The following is a 24,984-nucleotide window of genomic DNA, read 5'->3' as shown; positions in this document are numbered from 1 at the left end:
AAACAACCATGTGCACATATAACAAATAATCACATAACAATCCATAAACAAACAAACCAATCTAGCAGATCATATAGCATAACAACATCCTAACCAGGATACTGACCTAACCAGTCACTAACATAGCATAATCCTATATACCAGGATACCAACCTAAACCAGGTCACTAACATAGCATCATCCTATATACCAGGATACCGACCTAAACCAGGTCACTAACATAATACCATCCTATCTACCAGGATGCAGATCTAGCATATCAATAAACATATCAAACAAAACCAGTATACAATCCGAGAAAGGGCCGACCTTGGTGCCTTAGACCCTGTTGATATAGTGAGGATAACTCACCTCACAAGTAGCTCGGAAGGTTGCGTCAAACTCTTCCAGATGTTGCTCCAACTCTAACACCTATATTCACCAATACCCCTTTGCTATCAAAATCCAATTTACCAAAATACCCTCAGAAGTCCTATAGTCAACCCTTGGTCAAAGTCAAAGTCAACAGTCCATGTTGACCTCAACTCGTCGAGTACAACCAGCCACTCGCCGAGTTCCTGACATAACTCGCCAACTCACCGAGTCATAAGAGCGACTCGTTGAGTTCCTAGTGTCAGTGGCCGCAAACCCCTTGGTTAACTCGTCGGGTTTCCCTATACAACTCGACGGGTTCACACGTGTCTAAAGGTTGGGGAAACCCTATCCGAATCGCCGAGTCACTTGACTGACTCGCCGAGCCCAAGGCATTCTTCATTAGACTCGCCGAGTCGTTCATCCATCTCGTTGAGCCTACAACTATCTTCATCGGACTCGCCGAGTTGTCCTGATACTCGCCGAGTCCATTAAGTCCTTCTTCCAAACAGAGGCTTTTTAAGCCATGCTAAGGCTCCATATTGCAGATCCAGTCCCCCAAGGCATGTTTATCACGTAAAATTGCAAACTTTACGTGCATGCAAGTGCTAATGACCTAAATCAAGCTAAAAAAGAGGTTCTAGGCAAAATAGCTTCACCAACATGCTTAAGACTGAGACTTTATGATAATAAGAGACTAGATGAGCCTATATCTGAAGTTGCTACTTCAGATCTTGGTTCATCACTCGAAATGAAACACCAAATGCTCAAGATGGCCCCAAAACTCAAATATAAAAGGGATCTAGCTAGAAGAAGCTCAAGGTGGTGACTTGATACCTCCAAATGATGAAAAACTGAGGTAGACTTCAAATCCCCAACTGTTCCTTGCTCAAAGCTTCTTGATCTTCAAGCCTTTCCTCACTAAGATCCACCTTTCAAGCTCAAACATACAAGTATGGAGAGGAAATGAAGATTTAGGGTTTATGGACTCATTGGGGCTGCAAGGGAAGCTAACGGGGGCAAAGGATCCTTTAAATAGGGTGCAAAACCCCGAAATTTAGGGTTTCATCTGCTAGTTCCTACTCGTCGAGTCCCTTCTTGGACTCGGCGAGTAGGACACTTAAACACACTGATCAACCCGCTGCTACTCGGCGATTCAGGCAACCGAATCGTCGAGTAGACCTTGAAATCATGAGAAATTATCACCACAAATTGATACATGAGAATCGGGGTGTTACTCATGTCGCCTTCTAGAAGCACACACCGTGCACCTGACGTGCACTATGCGTTGCTCAAAACACATATTTTGTAAATTCCATAACTTCTTTATATGAGATCCGTTTTCGACATTCTTTATGTCCATGCATAGTTATTGACGAGATCTACAACTTCCTTTTAGACTTGGCCGACTAATTATTACTTTATTTTTAAAGCTATATTTTTAACAGTTTTAGACTGTTAAGGCCCGTATAAAAATCCTAACTCTCTAACATGAATTTCATTCCCAGTTGTCTTTATATCGACGAAATGATATGGACGATATCTTCAACTCTTTTTTAGATTGTTTTTCCTAATAATCGACCAATTTCTATTTTGGTTTCTGTGTCGTACACTGCTACGCCGTAACTTCTAATATCATAACTTCCTCTTATGAAGTCAGATTTGGACGTTCTCTATACGCACACTCTCGTTTTTGCGATTACTACAACTTTCGTGAAGACTATTTAACCTAAATAGTCCTCTATCAAAACCATCTATTTACATGACCTGTCGATCATACTATAAGGCAAAAATATGGTGTTTTAACTCTCTCCCAATTTTAGAGATTTCGTCCCTGGAATCTTACTCATAGTGCACCATAAGATAATTCTTATACTATCCTACTGGGGTTTCATGAGATCACCTCATGATCTTAGCTGGCGTTGTCGTGTCAAATTCACTTATCTGTACTTATTTAGCCGTTGAATTTTATTTTCTACCGTAGACGTACTCTTGAATTTCTCACGAAATTTTCCAAAACCGAGAATTCGTTGGTTTGGACTTCTAGAATTCACAACCCACGATTGACAATCTCCTTCAGACGTGAAATGTCGACATAGTCGACTCGTTTTTGAAGTGATTAACGATGTAAATTTCTTCCATGACATTCTATCGTAATCTACTCTTTTAGAACACGCCCTTAAAAGGATTATGGCATATCTTAAAACACACAAGAATCTAGATCACAAACGTATTCGAATCTAATTCATGTGTTCCAACATTCCAACTTTTAACCAAAACTACTATGACGAGGTTGTTGGCGTGAAGACACTGGAACCTCGTTATAAGGCTTTATTATCTTCCAACCTATTATATTATAATGAACACCAGTTCACCAATAGGCCTTTTGCATGGATTTAACTGCTTTTCTTACATAAAGGTGCAACTATTGTTTGATCATTTCGCTCTTATGTCTGATCATGATATGTCGTGACATTATCCAACAACTAGGATTAGATACTAGATCACTCTTGTCATCATCCTCATCGGGCCTGAAGACTCACAATCGATGCTTTGATATTCTTTAAAGACTCACAACCATATTCGACTTTCCTTAATGGAACTCAATCTCCATCCTTCCTCGATGTGATAACATATCTTTTCTATTTAAACTTTTTAGACTACAACCAATTAGAGGTCCTTAATTTATGGTGTCGAGACACTAAAGTCTATTCGTCATCCTAAATTATCCTATGAATGTTGAACCTTGATCCTAGTTTCATATTAATTTTTACGTTTATTGTCTAAATGAATAACTAAACTAAATACATAACTCGCCCCGAAGACCAACAACGCATATGCAGTTGCACTCGACGATCTATCTTACATGACTTTTAACTAAATGAACGTGTCTATATTAATCACTTATGATCATTTTGTGTTCTCTAACACTAAGTGAAGCCTTACATTCCAAAAGCTTGAACAAATTCTTGACAATGCTCTACCATCTTATTTAGTTTTAAACTTCAGAGGAAATCCTTAAATGTTTTCCTTGCAGGTCTATCTTTTATTGATATATGAAGAGGCGTCTAAACGACAGAATCTTCAACAATTACTACTTCTTACATAGTTTTAACATTGGGTCACTCCTAGATTGAACTCTTACCAGTTTACGCTAGGGACTCTTTGTTAATCTTAAATACTACGGACAACACCACGACCGTTCGGTTGAACTTGGCTCAATAACTTGATTTATCAATCCTATTATGTATATTAATGATACATCTTCAACTTTTGGAAAGTACTACCGCCTATCATGGTCCATATCGAATGATTCTCTTATAGGCGTCTCTATACACATTTTAGATGATGACTTGAAATGTTCGTGCTACGGATATACCTTCTCATTAAGTTCGATAATGTGGTTTCTGACTTCTGGAATAGGGCAACTTGATCTTTACTACGAGCTTAGCTAAGCTTTCTAAGTTCAATGTACTCCTTGAGTACTTGATACCCTACATATAGTAATGATATTTGCATTTTTAGCTATATTTTTATGTTTGATTTTTATCATTTATTGGATAATTAATTGCATATTATGGACAAAAGATGCTTAATATTGTTTAAATTATATTTTTAGTCCAAAAAAGAAGCTCGGAAGCAAAAGGAATCAGGATATATGAATGGAAGCTCGGGAACAAAATAAAGAAGAAAAAAGGCTAATTCTGAAGCTGCTCGACGAGTAGGACCGTCTACTCGGCGAGTAGGAACGAAGATTTGCAAAGTAACACGTGGAGTCCTTTCCGTATACGGATTCCTCAAGGGGGACTCGGTGAGTCAGTTGTCTCGACGAGTAGCCCCTGTTTTGAGAAAACTATAAATAAACTTCACAAACCCGAATTGAAGACTCTCTCTGGATTTTTGGTGGAACACTTGGCGATCAAGGAAACCTTGGAGCTCTGGAAAATGATTGAAGAACCCTAATCCTTCATTCATAAGAGATTAAGACACTTTAGGTTTAATTTTCCACTTTTCTTTTGAATTGAATTATGTTAGGATAATTTGAATTTGTTTTTAAGCTTTCATACACTGAATTCATGAACTAATTTCATTAGTTTCTGTTTGGGGAAACAATTTTGCTCCTATGGTTTAATTTACTCTTTTGATTAATTGTTAGTTGGTGATATTGTTAAATTAAGCTTGTTAAAAACCCTTATGCATTAACCATAACTGTTTTCTGTTAATTGCTAAGTGATTAAGCTGCATGAACATCTCTTAATTGCTTATCTCATATAATTTATGTTAACACAATACTATATGCCTAGGAATAATGAACATGAAACTAGGATTAATTAGAGAATGGGTAAATTAAAGTGTGAGCTTCTGTGATACACCATCAACAAGAGGTTAATTAAATCACCAAATTTAATTAGCTAGCTACAAGTCTTATTTAACCCAAATAATTAACCTAGGAAATCTATTAGTTTAATCAATTGGCCGTTGCTTGAATTGGTATATTTTCTAAGGATTAGTAATAATGACTGCAAATCTAATCACCAGAGTCGGTAACCAACAACAATTAATCTATCATATTATCATAAAAATTAACCATAGGAGTAAAAGAGTTGAACCTAAACAGAAACCCTTTTTGATCATTGAGTTTAGTTTGTTTTTACGTGTTTTCAGCTTTTAGTTGAGTAATTAAGTTTTAGTTAAGTTTCTAGTCTTGCAAAACTAGAGAAACCCCTATTTTTTATTACTTGTTTTTAGTTAATTCTAGTTTTTAGTTTTAATTTTCCGTTCCCTGAGTTCGATAACCTACTTATTTAGCTTTACCACAATTGATAGGTCCACTGCCTTTGTGTGTCGATTTTATAATTAAAAGTAGGATTAAAACTAGTTGAGTAAACACACATCAAGTTTTTGGCGCCATTGCTGGGGAACGGTTCAAAAATTAGTACTAAATTCTAGTTTTATCGATCCTTTGTGTGAGATTTATCTTGCACAAAGTTATTTTTAGGTAATTTAGTTATTAGGATTAGTTTTAATAATTTCTAGTTTTAGAATTTTAATTAGGAATTTTTTCTGTTTCTGCCTTGAACTCGCCGAGTGCAGTTGAAGCTACTCGGCGAGTCCGTCGCAGTTTCACACTTTTGTTTTTATTTACTTTTTGTTCTTTTTACGCGTTTTTCTTACTTTGGTTGCAGTTGTTACATGACCCGAGGATCCAGTACGTCTTTAGTTCCTCCACTTGAAGACCTGGAGTCCGCCCTAAAGAAGAACAAAGGAAAAGCCGTTGGAGTATCCGCTTCTTTGAAGAGCTCGCCTTTGAAGAATCTAAAGTCTGTTTTCAGCAAGAAAAAGAGCAGCAAATCAGGAGCATCCATCACCTCTTCCTTGGCAAACGAAGACCCAATCAAGGAAGACACCGTGAAGAGTCCGAAAGGGAAGAAAGCGAATTTGGAGAAGACAGCGATCTAAAAGGTGACTTTGACAACACCATGGCGAACATCGATGAAGTTCCCATGGGCGAATGGAAGAAGAGGATACGAGATGACACTGGCCCGGGGCTTGTGCAACCCACAATCCCCGCGACTGCCACTTTTGAGCTCAAAGGTCACATACTTGCTCAACTCAAGGAGATCCCATTTTACGGAAAAGACCACGAAGATGCTTATAAACACTTGGATGAAGTCAATGATGTAGCTGATTACTTTAATGTTCCAAATGTGCCTTGCGAAACCCAGCTGCTTCGTATGCTTCCAGTTACATTCAAGGGTGCTGCAAAAGATTGGCTCAAGTCACTCCGTCCCGGATCCATCACTACATGGGCTAAGATGAAAGAAGAATTCATTGATCAGTTTTGCCCACCTTCAAAAATAGCCAAGTTGAAGAAAGCTATTACCAACTTTGAACAACAACCTAGAGAGTCCCTTTATGAGGCCTGGGAGAGGTACAAAAGTCTACTAAGGAATTGCCCACATCATGATCTTAATAGCCAACAAGAAGTCTCTATCTTCTATGATGGAGTCAATCTTACAACTCGGTAGCTCCTTGAATCGCAAGGACCCCTCACAAAGAAGGCGCCCCCGGTAATCAAGGAATTAATTGAGGAGTTCTCTAAACATTCTAGAGAATATCACAACCCACGAAATGAAGTAAGTAAGGGGGTAGTGAACACGGTTAACGATGGCATGGCGGCAATGATGGCTAAACTAGATAGTTTAGATAGAAGGATGACTAAGATGGATCAAACAATCCATGCTATTCGGGTAGGATGTGAGAATTGTAGAGGACCTCACCTCACTAAGGATTGTGACTTGGATGAAAATGGAAACAAGAAGGCTCAAGTATTCTATTCAAGTGGCGACATATTTGATGATAACTGGCGAAAACCAAAGAAGGAATGGCTCCCGTACGAAGAGTACAAAAAGGAAAAGGAAGATAAATAAAAGCAAAAAGAACGGGGTTTCTATCAAAAGGAGGAGCTGGTTGTGGAGAAGAGAGCTGATTTGGAAGAGATGATTACTAGATTTGTAGCCGCGTCCGAGAAACGACACAATGGTACCGATGCTACACTTAAAGATCAACAAAATATGTTGAGAGAACACCAACTTATGATGAAAGATCAGCAAGCTTTACTTAGGAATCAACAAACATCCATTCTCAACATAGAAAAGCAGCTAGGGCAACTTGCACAACAAGTGAATGAGAGAAGACCGGGTGGACTTCCAAGCAATACCAAAAGTAACCCGAAAGGCGCACATATAAACATTGTCACAACCAGGAGTGGGAAGATTATTACCCCTCTGGTCCCTATTCAGAATGAAGATCCGAAGCCGGTGCAAGAGAAAGAGGCAGAAGGGCAGAATCAAGATTAGTACCAGCTGGACCCAGACCCTACTCACCGAGTCCACGATATATACTTGACGAGTCCGACACCTGATCAGAAAAATAAACCTCCTGTTAAGCGATATCAGCCGCCACTGCCATATCCAGCCCGAGCTAGACAAGAAAAGAATGAAGAAGACTTCCAGAAGTTTCTAGAACACATAAAGGCTCTTCAAATCAACATACCATTCATAGAAGCGGTTTCTCAAATGCCAAAATACGCCAAATTTCTCAAGGAGCTTCTAACTAACAGAAGGAATATGGAAGAAGTGAAGAAGGTGGTCCTAAACGAGAACTTTTCAGCTGCTATGTTGAACAAACTTCCTAAGAAGAAAGGAGATCTGGGAAGTTTAACATTGCCATGTCAATTTGGAAACTTGGCTACCATTTATGCACTAGCTGATTCAGGGGCAAGTGTGAACCTCATGCCTTATTCATTTTTCAAAAATTTAGATCTCCCCGAGCCAAGACCCATTCGCATGGCAATCCACCTAGCAAACAAAACGGTTACATTTCCTAGGGGAATTTGTGAAGATCTTTTGGTGAAGGTGGAAAAGTTCGTGTTCCCTGCGGACTTTATAGTTCTAGACATGGAAGCGGATCCCCAAGTCCCGATCATATTAGGAAGACATTTTCTCAATACAGCAAGCGCTATAGTCGACATGAGAGATTCTAAACTTATCCTTCGGGTAGGAGACGAATCAGTCACTTTCGGAGTCGATCAAGCCATGAAGCATGCAAGGATTAGTGATGACACGGCGTTTTCAATCGACATGTTGGAAGATTGGAATGAAGAAAAGCCAAGCAAGTCCACCGTTTCATTTGAAGAAGAGTTTGATGCTGAAAGGGACCTGATGGAGTTAGAAAGATTGCTCGAGGAAGCTGAGTATGACGATCTGATCAGAAGTGCAGAAAAACCGACTCACCGAGTAGCCTCGACCGACTCGGCGAGTCCAGTCGAAGAACCCCGTACAGTCGCGAAAATTACACTGGAATCGACGAGTCCCCTTACTGGACTCGATGTGTTCAACATACAGAACACAAAAACTGAGCTCAAGGCACTACCATATTACTTGGAGTACGCATTTCTTGAAGATGGCCAGCAAAAACCTGTAATTATAGCTGTTGATTTGGCCAAACATGAGAAGGAGAGCCTTGTGGGTGTACTAAAGAAGAGGCAAGGTGCTATAGCATGGAAGATAACCGACATAAAGGGAATTAGTCCAGTCTATTGTTCCCACAAAATCAACTTAGAAGACGGATCAAAAGATGTAAAGAAGACTCAACCCGAACATGCAAGAAGTTGTGAAAAAGGAGGTAATGAAATTACTAGATGCTGGAATCATTTATTCGATCTCCGATAGTCCATAAGTGAGTCCGGTCCAAGTAGTTTTGAAGAAGGAAGGCATGATGGTAGTAGCCAATGAAAACAACGAATTAATTCCAAAAAGGACGGTAGCCGGGTGGCGAGTTTGCATAGACTATAGGAAGCAAAATGAGGCCACATGCAAGGATCACTTTCCATTGCCTTTTATCGATCAAATGCTTGAGAGGCTTTCCGGTCATCTTTATTACTATTTTGTCGATGGGTTTTTGGGGTACTTCCAAATTCCAATCGACCTACAAGACCAAGAGAAGACCACTTTTACATGCCCAAGTGGAACATTTGCATATAGACGCATGCCTTTTGGGTTATGCAATGCACCGGCTACTTTCCAAAGGTGTGTGATGGCTATCTTTCATGATATGATCGAAAGGTTTATGGAGGTTTTTATGGATGACTTCTCGGTTTTTGGGTCCTCTTTTGAAGATTGCTTGTCCAACTTGGACCTAATGTTAGCAAGATGTGAGAAGACCAACCTTGTCCTTAATTAGGAGAAGTGTCATTTTATGGTGAAGGAAGGAATTGTGCTACGACACAAGGTCTCAAGGAGGGGGATAGAGGTGGATAGAGCAAAGGTGGACACTATAGTCAAATTGCCACCTCCAACAAATGTCAAGGGGGTAAGAAGCTTTTTAGGCCATGTGGGGTTCTATAGGCGCTTTATTAAAGACTTCTCCAAGATCACAAGACCCTTGACTCAATTACTTTTGAAGGACGCCCCATACAACTTTTCTAAAGAATGTGTTGAAGCCTTTAATTTGTTGAAGGAAAAGTTGACTACTTCACCTATTATGGTAGCTCCAAATTGGAGTCTCCCTTTTGAGCTAATGTGTGATGCTAGTGACTGTGCAGTGGGAGCTATTTTGGGACAAAGAATTGACAAGCATTTTCAGCCAATCTATTATGTAAGCAAGACATTGAATCCAACTCAAGAGAACTACACTACTACCGAGAAGGAGCTGTTAGCAGTGGTATATGCTTTTGACAAGTTCCGGCCTTAGTTAATGTTATCCAAGACAATCATGTTTACCGATCACTCCGCATTGAAGTATCTATTTTCCAAACAAGATGTGAAGCCAAGATTGATACGTTGGTTTCTACTTCTACAAGAATTTAATATCGAAGTAGGCGATAAAAAGGGAATGGAAAACATAGTTGCCGATCATTTATCAAGACTAGAGAACCCACTTTTGGAGAAGCTAGAAGAAGATAAAATTGGGGATGATTTTCCCAATGAGTATATATTGGTAGTAGCGGGAGAAGTGCCATGGTTTGCAGATATAGCAAATTATTTAGCAACCAAATATATCCCAAAAGATTTGACTCACCAACAAAAGAAGAAATTCTTTTTGGAAATTAAATACTACTTTTGGGACGAGCCATACCTTTTCCGAAGCTGCGCGGATGGAATGATAAGAAGATGTGTATTCAGGAAGGAAAGTCAAGACGTTTTGGCACACTGCCATAGTGGACCTGCTGGAGGACATCATGGAGCACGTTACACCGCGAAGAAGATTTTTGATATTGGGTTCTATTTGCCTACAATTTTCAAGGATGCTGCTCAATATGTCAAGGAATGTGACTCATGCCAAAGAGCGGGAAATATATCATCCCGAAATGAAATGCCCCAAATAGCATCCAAATATGTGAAATATTTGATGTGTGGGGGATTGACTTCATGGGACCCTTTCCCATGTCTAAAGGAAATAAATACATCTTGGTGGTGGTTTATTACGTATCTAAATGGGCGGAGGCACAAGCATTACCCACTAATGATGCTCGGGTGGTGGTACGATTTTTAAATAAATTATTCTCAAGATTTGGAGTTCCTAAAGCTCTCATTAGTGACCGGGGCACACACTTTGCCAATGATCAATTAGCTAAGGTGTTGCAAAAATATGGTGTTCACCATAGATTTTCAACATCCTATCATCCTCAAATGAGTGGGCAAACTGAAGTTACAAATAGGGCATTGAAAAGAATACTAGAAAGATCGGTTGGAAGTAATAGGAAAGAGTGGTCAGATAAGCTTGATGATGCACTACGGGCATTTAGAACAGCTTTTAATACACCTATTGGCACTACGCCATGTAGGCTAGTCTATGGAAAACATTGTCACTTACCGGTTGAAATAGAGTACAAGGTTTATTAGGCATTAAAGGTGTGCAATTTTGATCTAGCTGAATTTAGAACTAACTGGTTAATGCAATTGAATGCCTTTGAAGATCTTAGGAACGAGGCATACACTAGTTCTTTGATTTACAAAGAAAAGACCAAGAAGTGGCATGACAAAAGACTCAAGGGTAATAAGGACTTTTACGAAGGACAAAAGGTGTTACTTTTTAATTCAAGGATAAAACTATTTCTGGGCAAGCTTAGGACACGGTGGGATAGTCCATTTATAGTAAAGAAATTTTTTCCACATGGAGCTATTGAGCTAATATCAAGAGATGGAACTCCTTTCAAGGTCAATGGTCATAGGGTGAAAAAATATGAAGAAGGAATTCCGAGAAATGAAGAATTTGAAGAAGGGATGCTGCTGGAAGGGATTACAGAGACGTAAGCAGGAAGGAGTCCAACTAAAGACTCCTTAAAAAGAAGCGCTTCCGGGAGGCAACCCGCGTTTAGAGTTTGCTTTCTTTTCTTTTTCATTTTTTTTCATTTTGCTTTGGATTTGTTTTTATCAATCTTCTTCTATGTTCGAAATGATTGCTTGAGGGCAAGCAATGCTCAGGTGTGGGGTGGCATATATTTTATTTTGCAAACTCAAAATTTTCACAGAATGAAAAACTCGACGAGTCTCTAAGGCTACTAGACGAGTCCATTTTAGAAATCCCGAAAAATCAATGAATCAGGCTTCTACTCGCCGAGTTGGTCCGCCTGCTCGACGAGTACATATATTTACCCGAAAAAAAATTATTTTTATTACATTCTGTAAAAGAGGGGTTTTTACCCTAATTTGCAACACTAAGCCATTCATACGAGCCGCCTCCCCCCCACTCGACGTGCAAACACTCTCAAGCATCCATCTTGATCTTCTCTTATTTTGCAATTTCAACCAACAAGGTAACAACTTTAGCTCTTAATCCTTTACAAGTTTCGATCTTTGGTGTAATAACACCTTTAATTTCTGGAAAATCCCGTTTTTGGGAAGACTTGGATTCTAGGGTTTTGATTTTTGACAAATTAGGACGTTTTAGACGTGAATCTTTACAAACATAGACTGTAACGATCCAATTTTCAAGTCCAAAAATTTCGTTTTTAAAACATTACTTTAGAAAAAATTAATAATTAAAACATTGCTTAATTAAACCATTTCACATCGAAAACCAAATTTGAAATCCATAACAGTCAAACAACCAAAATATCAGAGTATCAATCCCAGGGTAAAATCATAAATGCGGAATCAAGGAGTGTGTGTGATGAGCCGCTACCGTGCCTGCTCCTTCCCCTTGGCTGAAGAGGTACCTGAAACAACAACTGAAAAACATAAGCACAAAGCTTAGTGAGTTCCCCCATCGTACCACATACCGTACAACACATAACATACATACTGCCAGGCTATTCTGGGGTGCCTGACTACCCGGTACGGTCATTCTGGGGTGCCGACTACCCGTGAGGCCATTCTGGGGTGCCAAACTACCCGTGTCAAGCCATTCTGGGGTGCTGACTACCCGTGTCAAGCTATTCTGGGGTGCTGACTACCCGTGTCAAGCTATTCTGGGGTGCTGACTACCCGTCGGTCCTGACAACCGAGCCTTAGGGACTATTTCACCCCTACTGCTACTAACACATACATCATACATAACATATTATCAAACATATCTGGGGTGTATGAACTACCCTTCGGTCCTAACAACCGAACTCAGGGACTGGTCCCCTCCTACTACCTCTATTGCATATAACATAACAAGCCAGCATGCAAACACATAATCATATACTGTCAGACATTTCTGGGGTGTCCGAACTGCCCTTCGGTCCTAACAACCGATCTCTACCTCTATCACATAAAACATATCATGCTAGCATATAACATATCAGGTAGCAGAAAACCTAGATGATATCACAAAGACAATCATCTAACATACGACTCCTACTGGTGGGCCAACATTGTGGCCGTAGACCCACCGCTACTGGAAGGTAACTCACCTCAAAGTAGCTGCTGATCTGATCGGGAACCGACTGTCTACTGCTGCTCCGGAAATCCTCCGGCTGTAATTCCCACAACATACTCAATCAAGCACTGCTAACTGTCCTTTGGGTAAAATGACCATTTTACCCCTGATCACGTCATAAGTCAAAGTCAGAGTCAACTTTTAGTTGACCCGACTCGCCGAGTTGGCTCTCCAACTCGCCGAGTCCCTATCCACTCGATTGCCCTGAATCCCATCTCTACTCGTCGAGTTAGGCGTTGACTCGACGATTTCTCCTTCCAAACTGATGTTCAAGTCCTTCATCCTACTCTCCGAGCTGTATGAACAACTCGTCGGGTTCATCTTCATCCGATGAACACTTATGTTGCGACTCGCCGAGTTGTATGAACAACTCGCCGAGTCTGATCTTGATCTAAGGAGATTGCCTTGAACTCGCCGAGTCAGGGCAATGACTTGCCGAGTTCCTTCATGGATGGGTTCGGCTTCCAACTCACTGAGTCACACCCCGTGACTCATTGCTCACACTCGACACAATGAAAAGGGGACAAACTCGGAGACTCGCGAGCAGACTCGCCGAGTCAGATGAACGACTCGCCGAGTCGTTACCATGCAAGCACTATAAACGCGATTTTGCTTGGATCCAGTCCATGCCATTCACAAATCTGGGTTTCTAGAGCATGAATAACACATAAAGTTTCCAACTTTACGTGTAAATATTCCTCCATGAGAGTTTTAGGGTTCAAAATGCACCAAAAGGGTAGATCTAGGGTCTTCATGCAATATGGGTCCATAAAGGCAACAGATCTGAGCTCCTGGAGCTCAACCATGCCTAGATCTAAAGGCCAATCAACTTATTACGAATTATGTTGCACATACAAGCTTGGGGAAGGGCTCACGAAAGACTTAATGGAGTAATAAGCATAGAAACAGAGGGAAAACGGGTTATACCTCGAAGGAATCACTAAGAGAACACTAAGATGCTTGGCTTCCTTCCCTTCCTCTTGATCTACACCACTTCCTTCTGAAAACCTTCAAGAACACACAAAAATGCTTCAAACTCTCTAGGAAATAAGCTTTGAACGAGGGTTGGGGGCTCTGAGGGTGAATGGGGGCTTGCTTGGGGCGGACATGAGGCTTAAATAGGGCGCAAACCCCTGAAACTTAGGGTTTCATCCAACAGCGGTGACTCGCCGAGTTCGGAATATGGACTCGCCGAGTCACCAACTTAAACATGTCCCGGGTCCTGTCTCTACTCGGTGAGTCGGACCTATGACTCGCCGAGTCCAAGGCTAAAAATGGAAAATACTCAAATAAGATTTACGTACCGGGAACCGGGTGCTACATAGACTCCTGGAACATACCAAAGCAAACCCCTGAAATAATTTTTGGATTTGGCCGTTTAATTTCATCAGAGTGATTTTGGACTCCCGCTGTTCGTCCTACTCGCCAAGTAGTTCATGGACTCGGCGAGTCCATGGTGCTGATGGCCAATATTTTTCTATTCTTAACACTTTAGGTATTGTGTTTGTGGTTTTCTTGTTTCTTTGTTGTGCAGGAACCATGCCTAGGAGAGGTCAAAGCTCATGAGGAGGCGGTTATAGGGACATTCCGTGGTTGACTTTTCCAAGCATCACCAACAAGTCTTCGCTTACACAAACAAAAAACAAGATGGAGGATTTAAGGCGAAAGAAAATATATGTTCCTAATGAGTTAGACTGGTCTTGGATGGGGAAAGCTGGGCTGGAAGAAGCACTAAGCCATTATTTGGTCAATTCTTGTGAAATTAATGGGGTGCAAATAATATGTGACAGTTGGAGTCGGTTGTTTAAGCTGCAAGAGTCGGTGTATCAAGAGCTTTGCTGGGAATTCTTTGCCACCATCTATTTCCGTGGTGGTGATGACTACTATAGTTCAAACATTATTTCATTCTACCTTGGAGGAGAGTTCCGCCAATGTAGCATTGCTGAGTTGGCGTGGAGGCTGGGAATTTATGATCAAAATGAGATCATGTCTGAGACTTTTGAGTCAATTTTGGAGCAGTGCCATAAAGACTTGCCCAAGGGTGTGGTAGCCTCTACTTGGTGGAACACCATTGCCAACCAAGTCTATATCCCTTCATCCACTCAAGAGGGGATGATCCGCTCCCCGATCCATCGCCTAATACATCATCTGATCGCGAGCTCTATAAACATGCGAAAGGATGACGATAAAGTCCCCACTCTCAACATCTTCTACATGTGGAGTATTATTACTCCTAATGTATTTTGCAATTTACCATATTGCTGTTGGGTTTTGAGTAGTCTAACACTCCTAAGTGTACATGCAACCCTAAATACCTTGTATCTATGTTTTCTCTATTATACATGCAAATATCAACTTTCCAAGGTATTGTTCTATTCTAGCATACAAAAACTTTGAATAACACAAGTTAGAATAACATACCTTTTGTTGGTGCTTGTCTTCATGAAGCTTGAGTGCCTAGTGCCCCAAGTGTGACACCTCAAATGGTTCACACAACACCATAAACACTTGGAATAACTTAGAGAGAAATTAGAACACTTCAAGAATCGACTTGCCCTCCATGCATATCTTAGTGGCCGATTTCTCACATCAATAAGATGCTTATATAGTTGTTACAATTAGGGTAAACCCTAATTGTCATGGCTTTCCATTTCCTTGGGTCCATGGGTTCAAATACACCATGGAGCATCCAATGGGTTTGAGCCCAACTTGATAATCCATGGAGCATTAGCCCACTATATAAGTATGGATGATTTACACAATCAACCCATATATTTAATTAGTCTTCTTTTGATCACTTAATTAATTCTAGATTAATTCTTGATCAATACTAATTAAATAATCTTTATTAATATATTAGAACTTATAATATATTAATAAACCTTAAGTGTTATTTCTCTCATTTTAGTCTATCCAAGTGCATGATGCCATGCAACCCAAATGGACCATGTCGGGTCGGGTCAAGCCTTACCAATTATAGTTATGGACTTAGACATTAATCCAACAGTCTCCCACTTGGATAAGTCTAAAACTATTATTGCATATATGACTTCAGAACCCGACTAGCAATCGTAGCTCGCAAAAGCTTCTGTCGAACTCTGACCTTGTAGATGAACTCTGACCTTTGTCAATGACTTGTCCATTAGATAAGTGATCATATATTCCTCCATTCTAGATATCATATGGACCGAGACATGGATTATAATAATTCTCTCTGTCCATTTGTTGTTTCCCGATTTCTGATTTATGACGACTGACTAATTGAATAAATCAAATCAGTCCAGCCCCGACCGAGCACTTACTTTTGTCATCACTAAATCTTCGAGGGGCCCACAGATATCGCTTTTATCCCTTTGAGGGTAAAAGGAATGGATAAACTTCGACTCATATGCTTGTACTGACTACTTGTTGAATCATACACAAAGGCACGTTTTATAGCATCGAGTTACCAATGCGTTTACGTGCAATCAATGTATAACCAACTCATAGTCAACAACTCATATCTCTAGGTTTGAAGAATATAAGATATTATCGTCTCATGATTCACTCGTGATAAAATCCATGAAGTGAATCCAAATGAGTGTGGGTTGAATCCAATACTCAGCCCTTATGATTACTCATGAATGTTGTAGCAACTATTGCATTGTCTAAAGCACTTTAGACAAATCATACAAGCTAAATTCACGACAGTCTTGATTCATATCTACTTCCAACATATGACCGACTGTGGATGGTTTGAATAACTTGGTTATTCGGTAGAATGACTTAGTTGTTCTGGAAGTCAAAACATGCAAAGTGAAACACAAAATAATACTAGTCCTATATGGCCTCAACACTTTGAGCATAAATAAAACACCTTTTATCTAAGCACCATATTGATCACTCATTATTCATGTTTCGACTAATCAACTTAATACTTGAATTGAAACAGTAGTGATGCCATGCTCCAAGCATGCATAATATGTTTCTCTAAACAATAGCTATGCCATACTCCAAGTATTCACACTATGTTTACATGTGGTCGTCTCTTTGTGAAATGTATATCAATTGAACATGACTTCAATGATTCTCATTTCACAATCCCAATCCTTATTGTAAATGTAAGAATACCAAGTTCTTGTCATTTACCATAATCTATGCAATGATCCTCTTGTAATGATATTCACACAAGTCACAAAGACTTGGCAACAAACGTTACAAAGTATTCCAATGGAAAGCAATTCCATGGAGATGAAGTCTCAAATTCAAAGTACATTCCTTTGAACATCCTTCTTTGCATTAAGTTCTTTAATCTTACACAGATTCAAAGAACAACCTCCACCTATGGAAAAATTTCCATATTCCCATCGTGACCATCACTTTTGAACAAGAGTTGCCTCTTTCCAAAATATGTCAATACGATCCTTACTCTATACTTCCAATTGTCCATGAGTAACCAAACTTTGGAAAACCCCAAATTGTTCTCGACAATTGCTTAATCATCTTAGTCATATCTAGTTCTAATCCCTTTTCCCTTCTTAACGCCTTAAGCATTAGGAAAATTTAGAATGGATGAATATTATAATACATGCAATCGATCCTATATCCGAAGCATATGGGATACGATTCATGCTATAAAATTTTTATTTGCCATGTTCTCATAATTCGAACTATGAAGAGGGATGCAGTAATCATAATCGAATTTTGAGAAAGCAACATATATAGAAATTCCTTATGTTGAACCATTCCATCATAACATTCATATATATTCTTGACTAAAGTTGATTAAAATCTCAATCTAAGCTTGTAGAATTGGAATGAAGTATAAATTTCTCTCCCTTAATTATAGTAAAACAACTTTTTCAAAGCGAGTTGAAACTTTTGTTTTCTATAATTAACATTGCTAACTTGCAACATAATCATCATGCTCCCACTAGCATAATGATTATTATCTAACTAGCATAACACTTTATGCTCCCACTAGCTTTGACATCTACCTAGAAATTAGTCAGATTTCTGATACTAGATTGCCTTGATAAGACTTTATCAAATCATACACATGGAGTCTAAACCTTTCCTTAGATAGTTCACATGTGAGTCTAAACCTTTGCCATTCTCATTAGTTAGTGTGCCGGTTAACCACACACGCTCCACTAACGACATGAGAATGCAAACTTCACACTTGCTATCCACTTAAATCTACTTAGTGAAAGAGTTTCCTCACTATCATTTTCATGAATCGGAGAGAAACCTTATGACACTTAGATTTTGATGGTGTATGTGTTCCTATCCATATGAATTTGACATAACCATAATCACACGACAAGGTTAATGACAAATCCAAACTCATATGGACTAAACTCAATCTAATTTCTTGCCACCTGGCAGCTCAAGGGCCTGCCATTGCTTTCAAGTTGTTATGCAACCAGTTGAGAACTCTTAGAACTCCAATGCAAAACCAACTTTAACTGGAATAGGCACAGAATATGTCAACACGATAGGTTACAAACCTCAAGTCGTGGTCTAGTGATTAACAAAACTCTTGATTAGTTCTTGAATCTATCTTAAGATCCTTTTAAGACTCCCACTGACCTATTGACATATAAGATTCTCTTTGTCAAGAACCATTCCTTGACAAAACCGAATATTCAAGAGTTAGTGTAGATTCTTATCAAGTTAAGCACTTCTCACAATTGGTCTTAGTTGGTCTTTGTTTTATCCAAAACATCACAACTTACCAATTTCAAATGTACAAGAGTAAGAACACATTTTACTCTACATTTAACAAGTGTTTTAAACCTTTCTTAAGATTATGTCACTCAAGGCTTAATCTTGGAGTATGAATCTAAGATTTAATTTTTGGAACGAAGTATAATTTATCTTTTGATCTAACCATTTCAACAATTCACAATTCCTCTCCTTAGCCAAACAAAATGAACTAAGGTGTCCTTAGAGGATCAATTGTGACATGGTTTCATAATCACTAAGATAATCATAAAAAAAGATACTCAAGTACTCTCCCATCTCTTCAGATTAGAGAAACTTTTATCTTTCTGCCTTATTTGATTCTTCTTACTCATTATGTCTATCATTGAAACTTCTCCAATGATCCAGAACTATACTTAAACTTGTAAGTATAACCATATTTACTAAACTTTAGTAAATCATAATGAATAATCTTATCAACTTTGTGGTGGACTTGATCAGCGCACACCCAAGTGTATCCGATCCCTTTGTCCTTCACTTGATTCACATGTACATGTGAACAAGGAAATAGACTTAATTTCCCAAATATATAAAAAAATTCTCATGATCATACAATACAAGTTGCATGATTCCAAGTTTCTATCCAACTGAAACTTGGGTGATGAGAATCTTTCTTTATTTGGTAAATTATGACACTTCCACTAATGAAAGAATCAAATCCATTTACCCATATTGCTTATCAATGGAAACATATAATCAATAATTTTTCACAAATGCCATTGTAAGGATACTTAAAATAAATAAAATCAAAACCATTTTTCTTTTTATTTTAAAACTTTGCGGAAAAATTTATCCTTACAATCCATATGGAAAACTTGTTGTTATCTAATCCTAAGCAATATATCATAACTCTTAAGTAACAGCTCAAAAGTCTGATCACCGAACCATGCGATTGAAATCCATCTTCGCGATCAGAATCAACATATACTTCCTTTAAGTTTCTTCACCTTTTCTTTGATTCTTAAAACATCAACATGTGACCTCGTCATATTATACAATAAGAATCTCAGAATAGAAACTTAATAGAGTTAGACAATGGACTTTACCTGAAGTAGAGTCAAACCTATTGACTTTACCATCCTTAAGATGTTTCAGGTAAATTTAGCAGCTTCGCAACCAATGTCTTTCCTTTGGCAACAAAATCTTATGGACTCTTTGGAAATGGTACATGGGACTATCATAGACTTAACCTTTCTCTTTACCATTTGGTCAACCGAGTTGACTATGGCCGATCCCTTTCCATTGGGAAGAGAAAGTTTTTCCTGGACCTCCAATGTCACCATTTTCAATGTCTAAATAGGTTTGGAAAGTAGATCTTCCAATCCAATTTGCTTTTACTAATGCTCCAAATCATTGCTGATTTAGCATCATCAAGCAAATAGGTAAGATCATTAAGGGTCTTGTCGCGACCTGTCATCAAGGAGTGACTGAAGAACCAAGTCAGCAGCCAGCTACCTCGAGACTTCGACACCCGACTCTCCCGACTTGTCAATATGTGGCTTAATCCCCAAGATCTAAGCACATATAGACTTTGCTTGCCAATAGGGATTGAGTGACCTAGAATTTATCAAGTCTTAAAACTTGTGGGGTAGGGAGATTTATTCGAGGAGGTGGATGAAGTGAAGTATGATTTCTAGTTCCACAAATGCCCAACAAAGGGATTGATCTTTCACCTTGATTGCCATTTGGGATATCATCTTCACTAGGAAGCTTGTTCCTAAAGATTTGAGAAGACCATAGCTGTCTAAACTAGACATCTATAATGGGAGAAATTCAAGTTAGTTGATTTAAAGTCCTTAATATAACTCCCAATATGAAATATTAAGGCTAGGACCCAACAACCTATTTATAACTGGAAGAGGGATGCTGTAATCCAAATTATAAAATAGTTGAAGGTAAGTAAATGACGATTACCAATTTCCACCATGAAAACGAAATATTTTATTATTAGGTTTTATTGGTTTTGAAACTCCTAGATCTTTTGAGATACATTGAACTTTTCAATGGCATGTTTGAATCTCGATTGTGCCCTCTCAAATTTGTGACTGGGATGCCGAGGATCACAAAGAAGGTGTGAATAACCATATAAATTGACTTGGTACCCTTAACAATATTACCTAATTGATGTGCCGGTTAACCACACACGCTCCACCGATCTATAATAAAGTCAAGTTACCCTTTGCCACTCTTACTAGTCCATGTTAGTGTGCCGGTTAACCACACACGCTCCACTAACGACTTGGTAAGGTACAAAGTGTAATTTTATGGGCTAGCACCTTTTCACATTTTCCTAGTAACTAACATTGGGAATTTATAAGTGTTTAGTTACTTAGTATTTTTCATTATACTTTTAATGAAGGGAGAATTATAGTCCATTCCTACCCGTTTGGCTAACGACCCTCCACCAGTCAAGGAAGCGGTGGGTGAGAGTGGACACCCATTAAACTGCCATTTTATAGGCAGTAACCTTATACCCCCCTTATAGATCGGCTTCGTGAATGAGGCCTACTAACGGTAAGATTGACTTCCTCTTATACATATCTATATAATTATAATTATAATAATAGTATAAGGGTTGAATTTTAAACCTTTTAAAATTTCAATGTTCAATTTGGAATTAAAGTATACATGAGGAGTAACTTTTCAAATTCCAAAACTTGAGGGCAAGTTTTGAAACTATTTCAAGACTCTTTAAATCATAACTTATGAGTTTAATGGTTCATTAAAATGAAGACTCTTCATTTTAATGTAACCCCTTATTCTTTAAAAACACTTTAAAGAAGTGTCTCTTCAACATCCATAACATGAGGACAAGTTATGGAGTCATTAAACTATTTAATGGAAAAACTCTTATATTTTATGTAACTTACAAAACTTTTATGAGTTTTTAAGATTCATAAATATGACTTTTCACATAACTTGAAGACAAGTTACAAAAACATATTTTATGAACTTCTTTTAGACTAATATGGATTGAAAACAACTAAAACATAATTTTTTCATTATCAGTCTAATAACTCATAAATCAAGGAAACATAAAATTCTTGAAAATTCATAACTTGAGGACAAGTTATGAACTCCATACAATTTTCAACAAGATCATGAATTATATCAACAAACAATTTGCACGCAATTCCTATGATCTAGCAAAGCTCATAAGCATGATCATTCATAATCAACAATTTTCAAGAATAACATGAACACATATAAACTTGAAACTTTTATTATAGCATTGAAATTGGTTTAACATAATCATTACCACATTCAAAACAAGTTTTATAAGCCCAAAACAGTCAAAGGTAATGATTCTAGACCAATTCCAGCACCAAAAATCGAAAATATGCTGTCTGGGGGTCCAACTCGTCGAGTGCATGAACAAACTCGGCGAGTTGGATGCATTTTGCCTTGGACTCGTCGAGTCCCTTCATGGACCCGGCGAGTCTGCTGGGCAGACAACACCAAAAGTCAATTTTAAGCAGTTTAAGCAAGTACAACAAGAAAACAAGCCTAGGCTCTGATACCACTGTTGGGTTTTGAGCAATCTAACACTCCTAAGTGTACATGCAACCCTAAATACCTTGGATCTATGTTTTCTCTATTATACATGCAAATATCAACTTTCCAAGGTATTGTTCTATTCTAGCATACAAAAACTTTGAATAACACAAGTTAGAATAACATACCTTTTGTTGGTGCTTGTCTTCATGAAGCTTGAGTGCCTAGTGCCCCAAGTGTGACACCTCAAATGGTTCACACAACACCATAAGCACTTGGAATAACTTAGAGAGAAATTAGAACACTTCAAGAATCGGCTTGCCCTCCATGCATATCTTAGTGGCCAATTTCTCACATCAATAAGATGCTTATGTAGTTGTTACAATTAGGGTAAACCCTAATTGTCATGGCTTTCCATTTCCTTGGATCCATGGGTTCAAATACACCATGGAGCATCCATGGAGCATCCAATGGGTTTGAGCCCAACTTGATAATCCATGGAGCATTAGCCCACTATATAAGTATGGATGATTTACATAATCAACCCATATATTTAATTAGTCTTCTTTTGATCACTTAATTAATTCTAGATTAATTCTTGATCAATACTAATTAAATAATCTCTATTAATATATTAGAACTTATAATATATTAATAAACCTTAAGTGTTATTTCTCTCATTTTAGTCTATCCAAGTGCATGATGCCATGCAACCCAAATGGACCATGCCGGGTCGGGTCAAGCCTTACCAATTATAGTTATGGACTTAGACATTAATCCAACAATTGCGTGGAAAAATACTAGGCGGAGGGGGCAGTCAAAGAATGGGTAACTTCAAAAATCAATGGTGGCATGTTTGTGACAAGGCTTGTGAGAACCTATGGCATTTTGGACCGACCAGAAGCACGAGTATTGACTATGATTCCTAGTCCTCCCTTCACCACAACTTTATTTAGGAGGGCTAGGATCATTGAGGATTATGGAGGGTGCCATGTTAGCAAGCGGGTGGTAGTGGAGCTGGAGGAGATGAAGACGAGGAGGAAGATTGATGCTTTATTTTATTGTGTTTTTGATGATTAAGACTATTTTCTTTTCTTTATGTTGGGTGATGAACTTGTAGGATGTTTAAGTAGGAACTTGTTTTTCTTTTATTACTTGTGGTTGTTTTCTTTTCAGATTGAAGAATTGGATGCATGCAAGAGTCTCAATTGTCAAGTTTAGAGTGAGGATCGGGTCTAGATGAGAATGTGCATGAGTTAGGGTCGAGTCCGTGTTCAAGGAAGGTCTTAGAGTGTTATTTGTTGAAGAAAAATGAAAAAAAATACACTGAGTTATCATGCCCAGCCACATCAGAAACGGAACCTAAAAGCAGAATATTTTTATTTTTCACTCAGCGATGGACTCACCGAGTGCACATTACCTACTCGACGAGTCCGAGTTCAGTTTCACGATTTTTCTGCTTGATACGCTATTGCTCGTCGTGTTTTTGTATAGACTCGACGAGTTTATCACTTTTTCATTCTCAAGGCTTATATTATGCTCATATTCACTATGGGTCTCGCTCATATTCCTTAGAGTTTTAATTTCTGAAGATTTCCGAGTATTTTTCCTGCATTTTTGGAGCTTTCTCACACAAAATATGACACCCAAGGCATGGATGAGCTGTTCCCATGTCTAAAGACAATTGAAGATGGCGCTTTAACATGAAGAAGATCAACCTCGCCACTACTACCCAGGGGAGTTTGTTCCAATTCTCTCTTTATTTTATTATTCTTTATCATGCATAATATGCAATGAGGACATTACATAAATTAAGTGTGGGGTAGGGGTTGGTTACATTAGTTAAAATTTTAGTTAAATTTTAAAAATAAAATTTTTTTTGCATACAAATTGCTAGGGCTAAATTAGAAAACTTTGGTAAAAAGCAATTAGGAATCATGCTAGTGTTATGTTTGATGATTGCATGAAGACCCAAATGTTTAGTTAAGCTTATACACGTTATAGTGCATTTGTGGCCCCTTTTATTCTAGTGAAATCATGGGAAAAAAACACAACCTCACTTAGTTTGAGGGATGCAATAAGTTTAGCATCGTGTACTTGAAATGTATCCACGAAAATTATTATCCTTAATCAATAAAGGTTGAAGTTGAGCGTCCCTGCTTAAGCATGTAGGGTTTTGAGTGAAAAAAAAGTGAGGTACATGTAAAAAAAGGGAGAATTACAAGAAAACTTGTAAGAATCTTGGAGCAGTTAAAGTAAAGATCAAAAGATCAAAATTCCAAAAGTTCAAAAGTTGAAGATACCCAAAAATCATAGAAAATCAAAAAGGTGGCAATTTTGAAGAATTCAAAGAAATCAAAGTTCAAATTATCAAAGAAAGTGAAGAATTCCAAAAAGCTCCATAGTGGTATCAAAGAATTGTAATTTTTAGAATATGTATGCTTGGGTTGCTCAACCAAAAACACCTTGAGACTGTGAGGTTTTCTGCGGATGGATTCGGAGGGATGCATAAAATGAGCATTGTTCGGAAAAAGTGGGCGAGTGTTTATGAGGATTTTGAGTATTTAGGATTAAGGGGGTTCCTTAGGAAAATTATTTAGACACAAATGCATGCGTTGCGGTCTTGGCATAATGGTTGGGTTGGATTGGGATTGTCTATATAATATTACTATGCTTAATTTCAATTTTGCTTGGGGGCAAAAAAAAGTCAAGTGTGGGGTATTTTAATATTTGCATTTTTAGCTATATTTTATGTTTGATTTTTATCATTTATTGGCTAATTAATTGCATATTATGGACAAAAGATGCTTAATATTGTTTAAATTCTATTTTCAGTCAAAAAAAGAAGCTCGGAAGCAAAAGGAAGCAGGAGATATGAACGGAAGCTCGGGAACGAAAGAAAGAAGAAAAAAAAGGCTAATTCTGAAGCTGCTCGGCGAGTAGGAACGAATATTCGTGAAGAAA

The 24,984-nt window shown here is 38.3% G+C and overlaps 2 protein-coding genes and 1 non-coding gene across 3 annotated transcripts; 2 read left to right on the top strand and 1 right to left on the bottom strand.

Moving 5' to 3' along the window:
* Positions 1–6,215: 6,215 nt before the first annotated feature.
* LOC111876841 (small nucleolar RNA R71) lies at positions 6,216–6,322 on the bottom strand. Its single transcript, XR_002845123.1, has one exon. It is a non-coding gene; the product is annotated as a small nucleolar RNA R71 (small nucleolar RNA).
* A 1,108-nt stretch (positions 6,323–7,430) lies between these two features.
* LOC128133425 (uncharacterized) lies at positions 7,431–8,585 on the top strand. The gene has a single exon (XM_052770861.1). The coding sequence runs from the start codon at positions 7,431–7,433 to the stop codon at positions 8,583–8,585; it is 1,155 nt and encodes a 384-aa protein (XP_052626821.1).
* A 1,959-nt stretch (positions 8,586–10,544) lies between these two features.
* Positions 10,545–11,168, top strand: LOC111876803 (uncharacterized). The gene is made up of 2 exons (XM_023873379.1): positions 10,545–10,695; positions 10,786–11,168. Exons 1-2 carry the CDS (start codon positions 10,545–10,547, stop codon positions 11,166–11,168), a joined length of 534 nt encoding a protein of 177 aa, XP_023729147.1.
* The last annotated feature ends 13,816 nt before the right edge of the window (positions 11,169–24,984 follow it).

Source organism: Lactuca sativa, chromosome 4, assembly GCF_002870075.4.
Source record: "Lactuca sativa cultivar Salinas chromosome 4, Lsat_Salinas_v11, whole genome shotgun sequence".
Lineage (NCBI taxonomy): Eukaryota > Viridiplantae > Streptophyta > Magnoliopsida > Asterales > Asteraceae > Lactuca > Lactuca sativa.
This window is presented reverse-complemented; position numbering and strand designations above follow the sequence as displayed.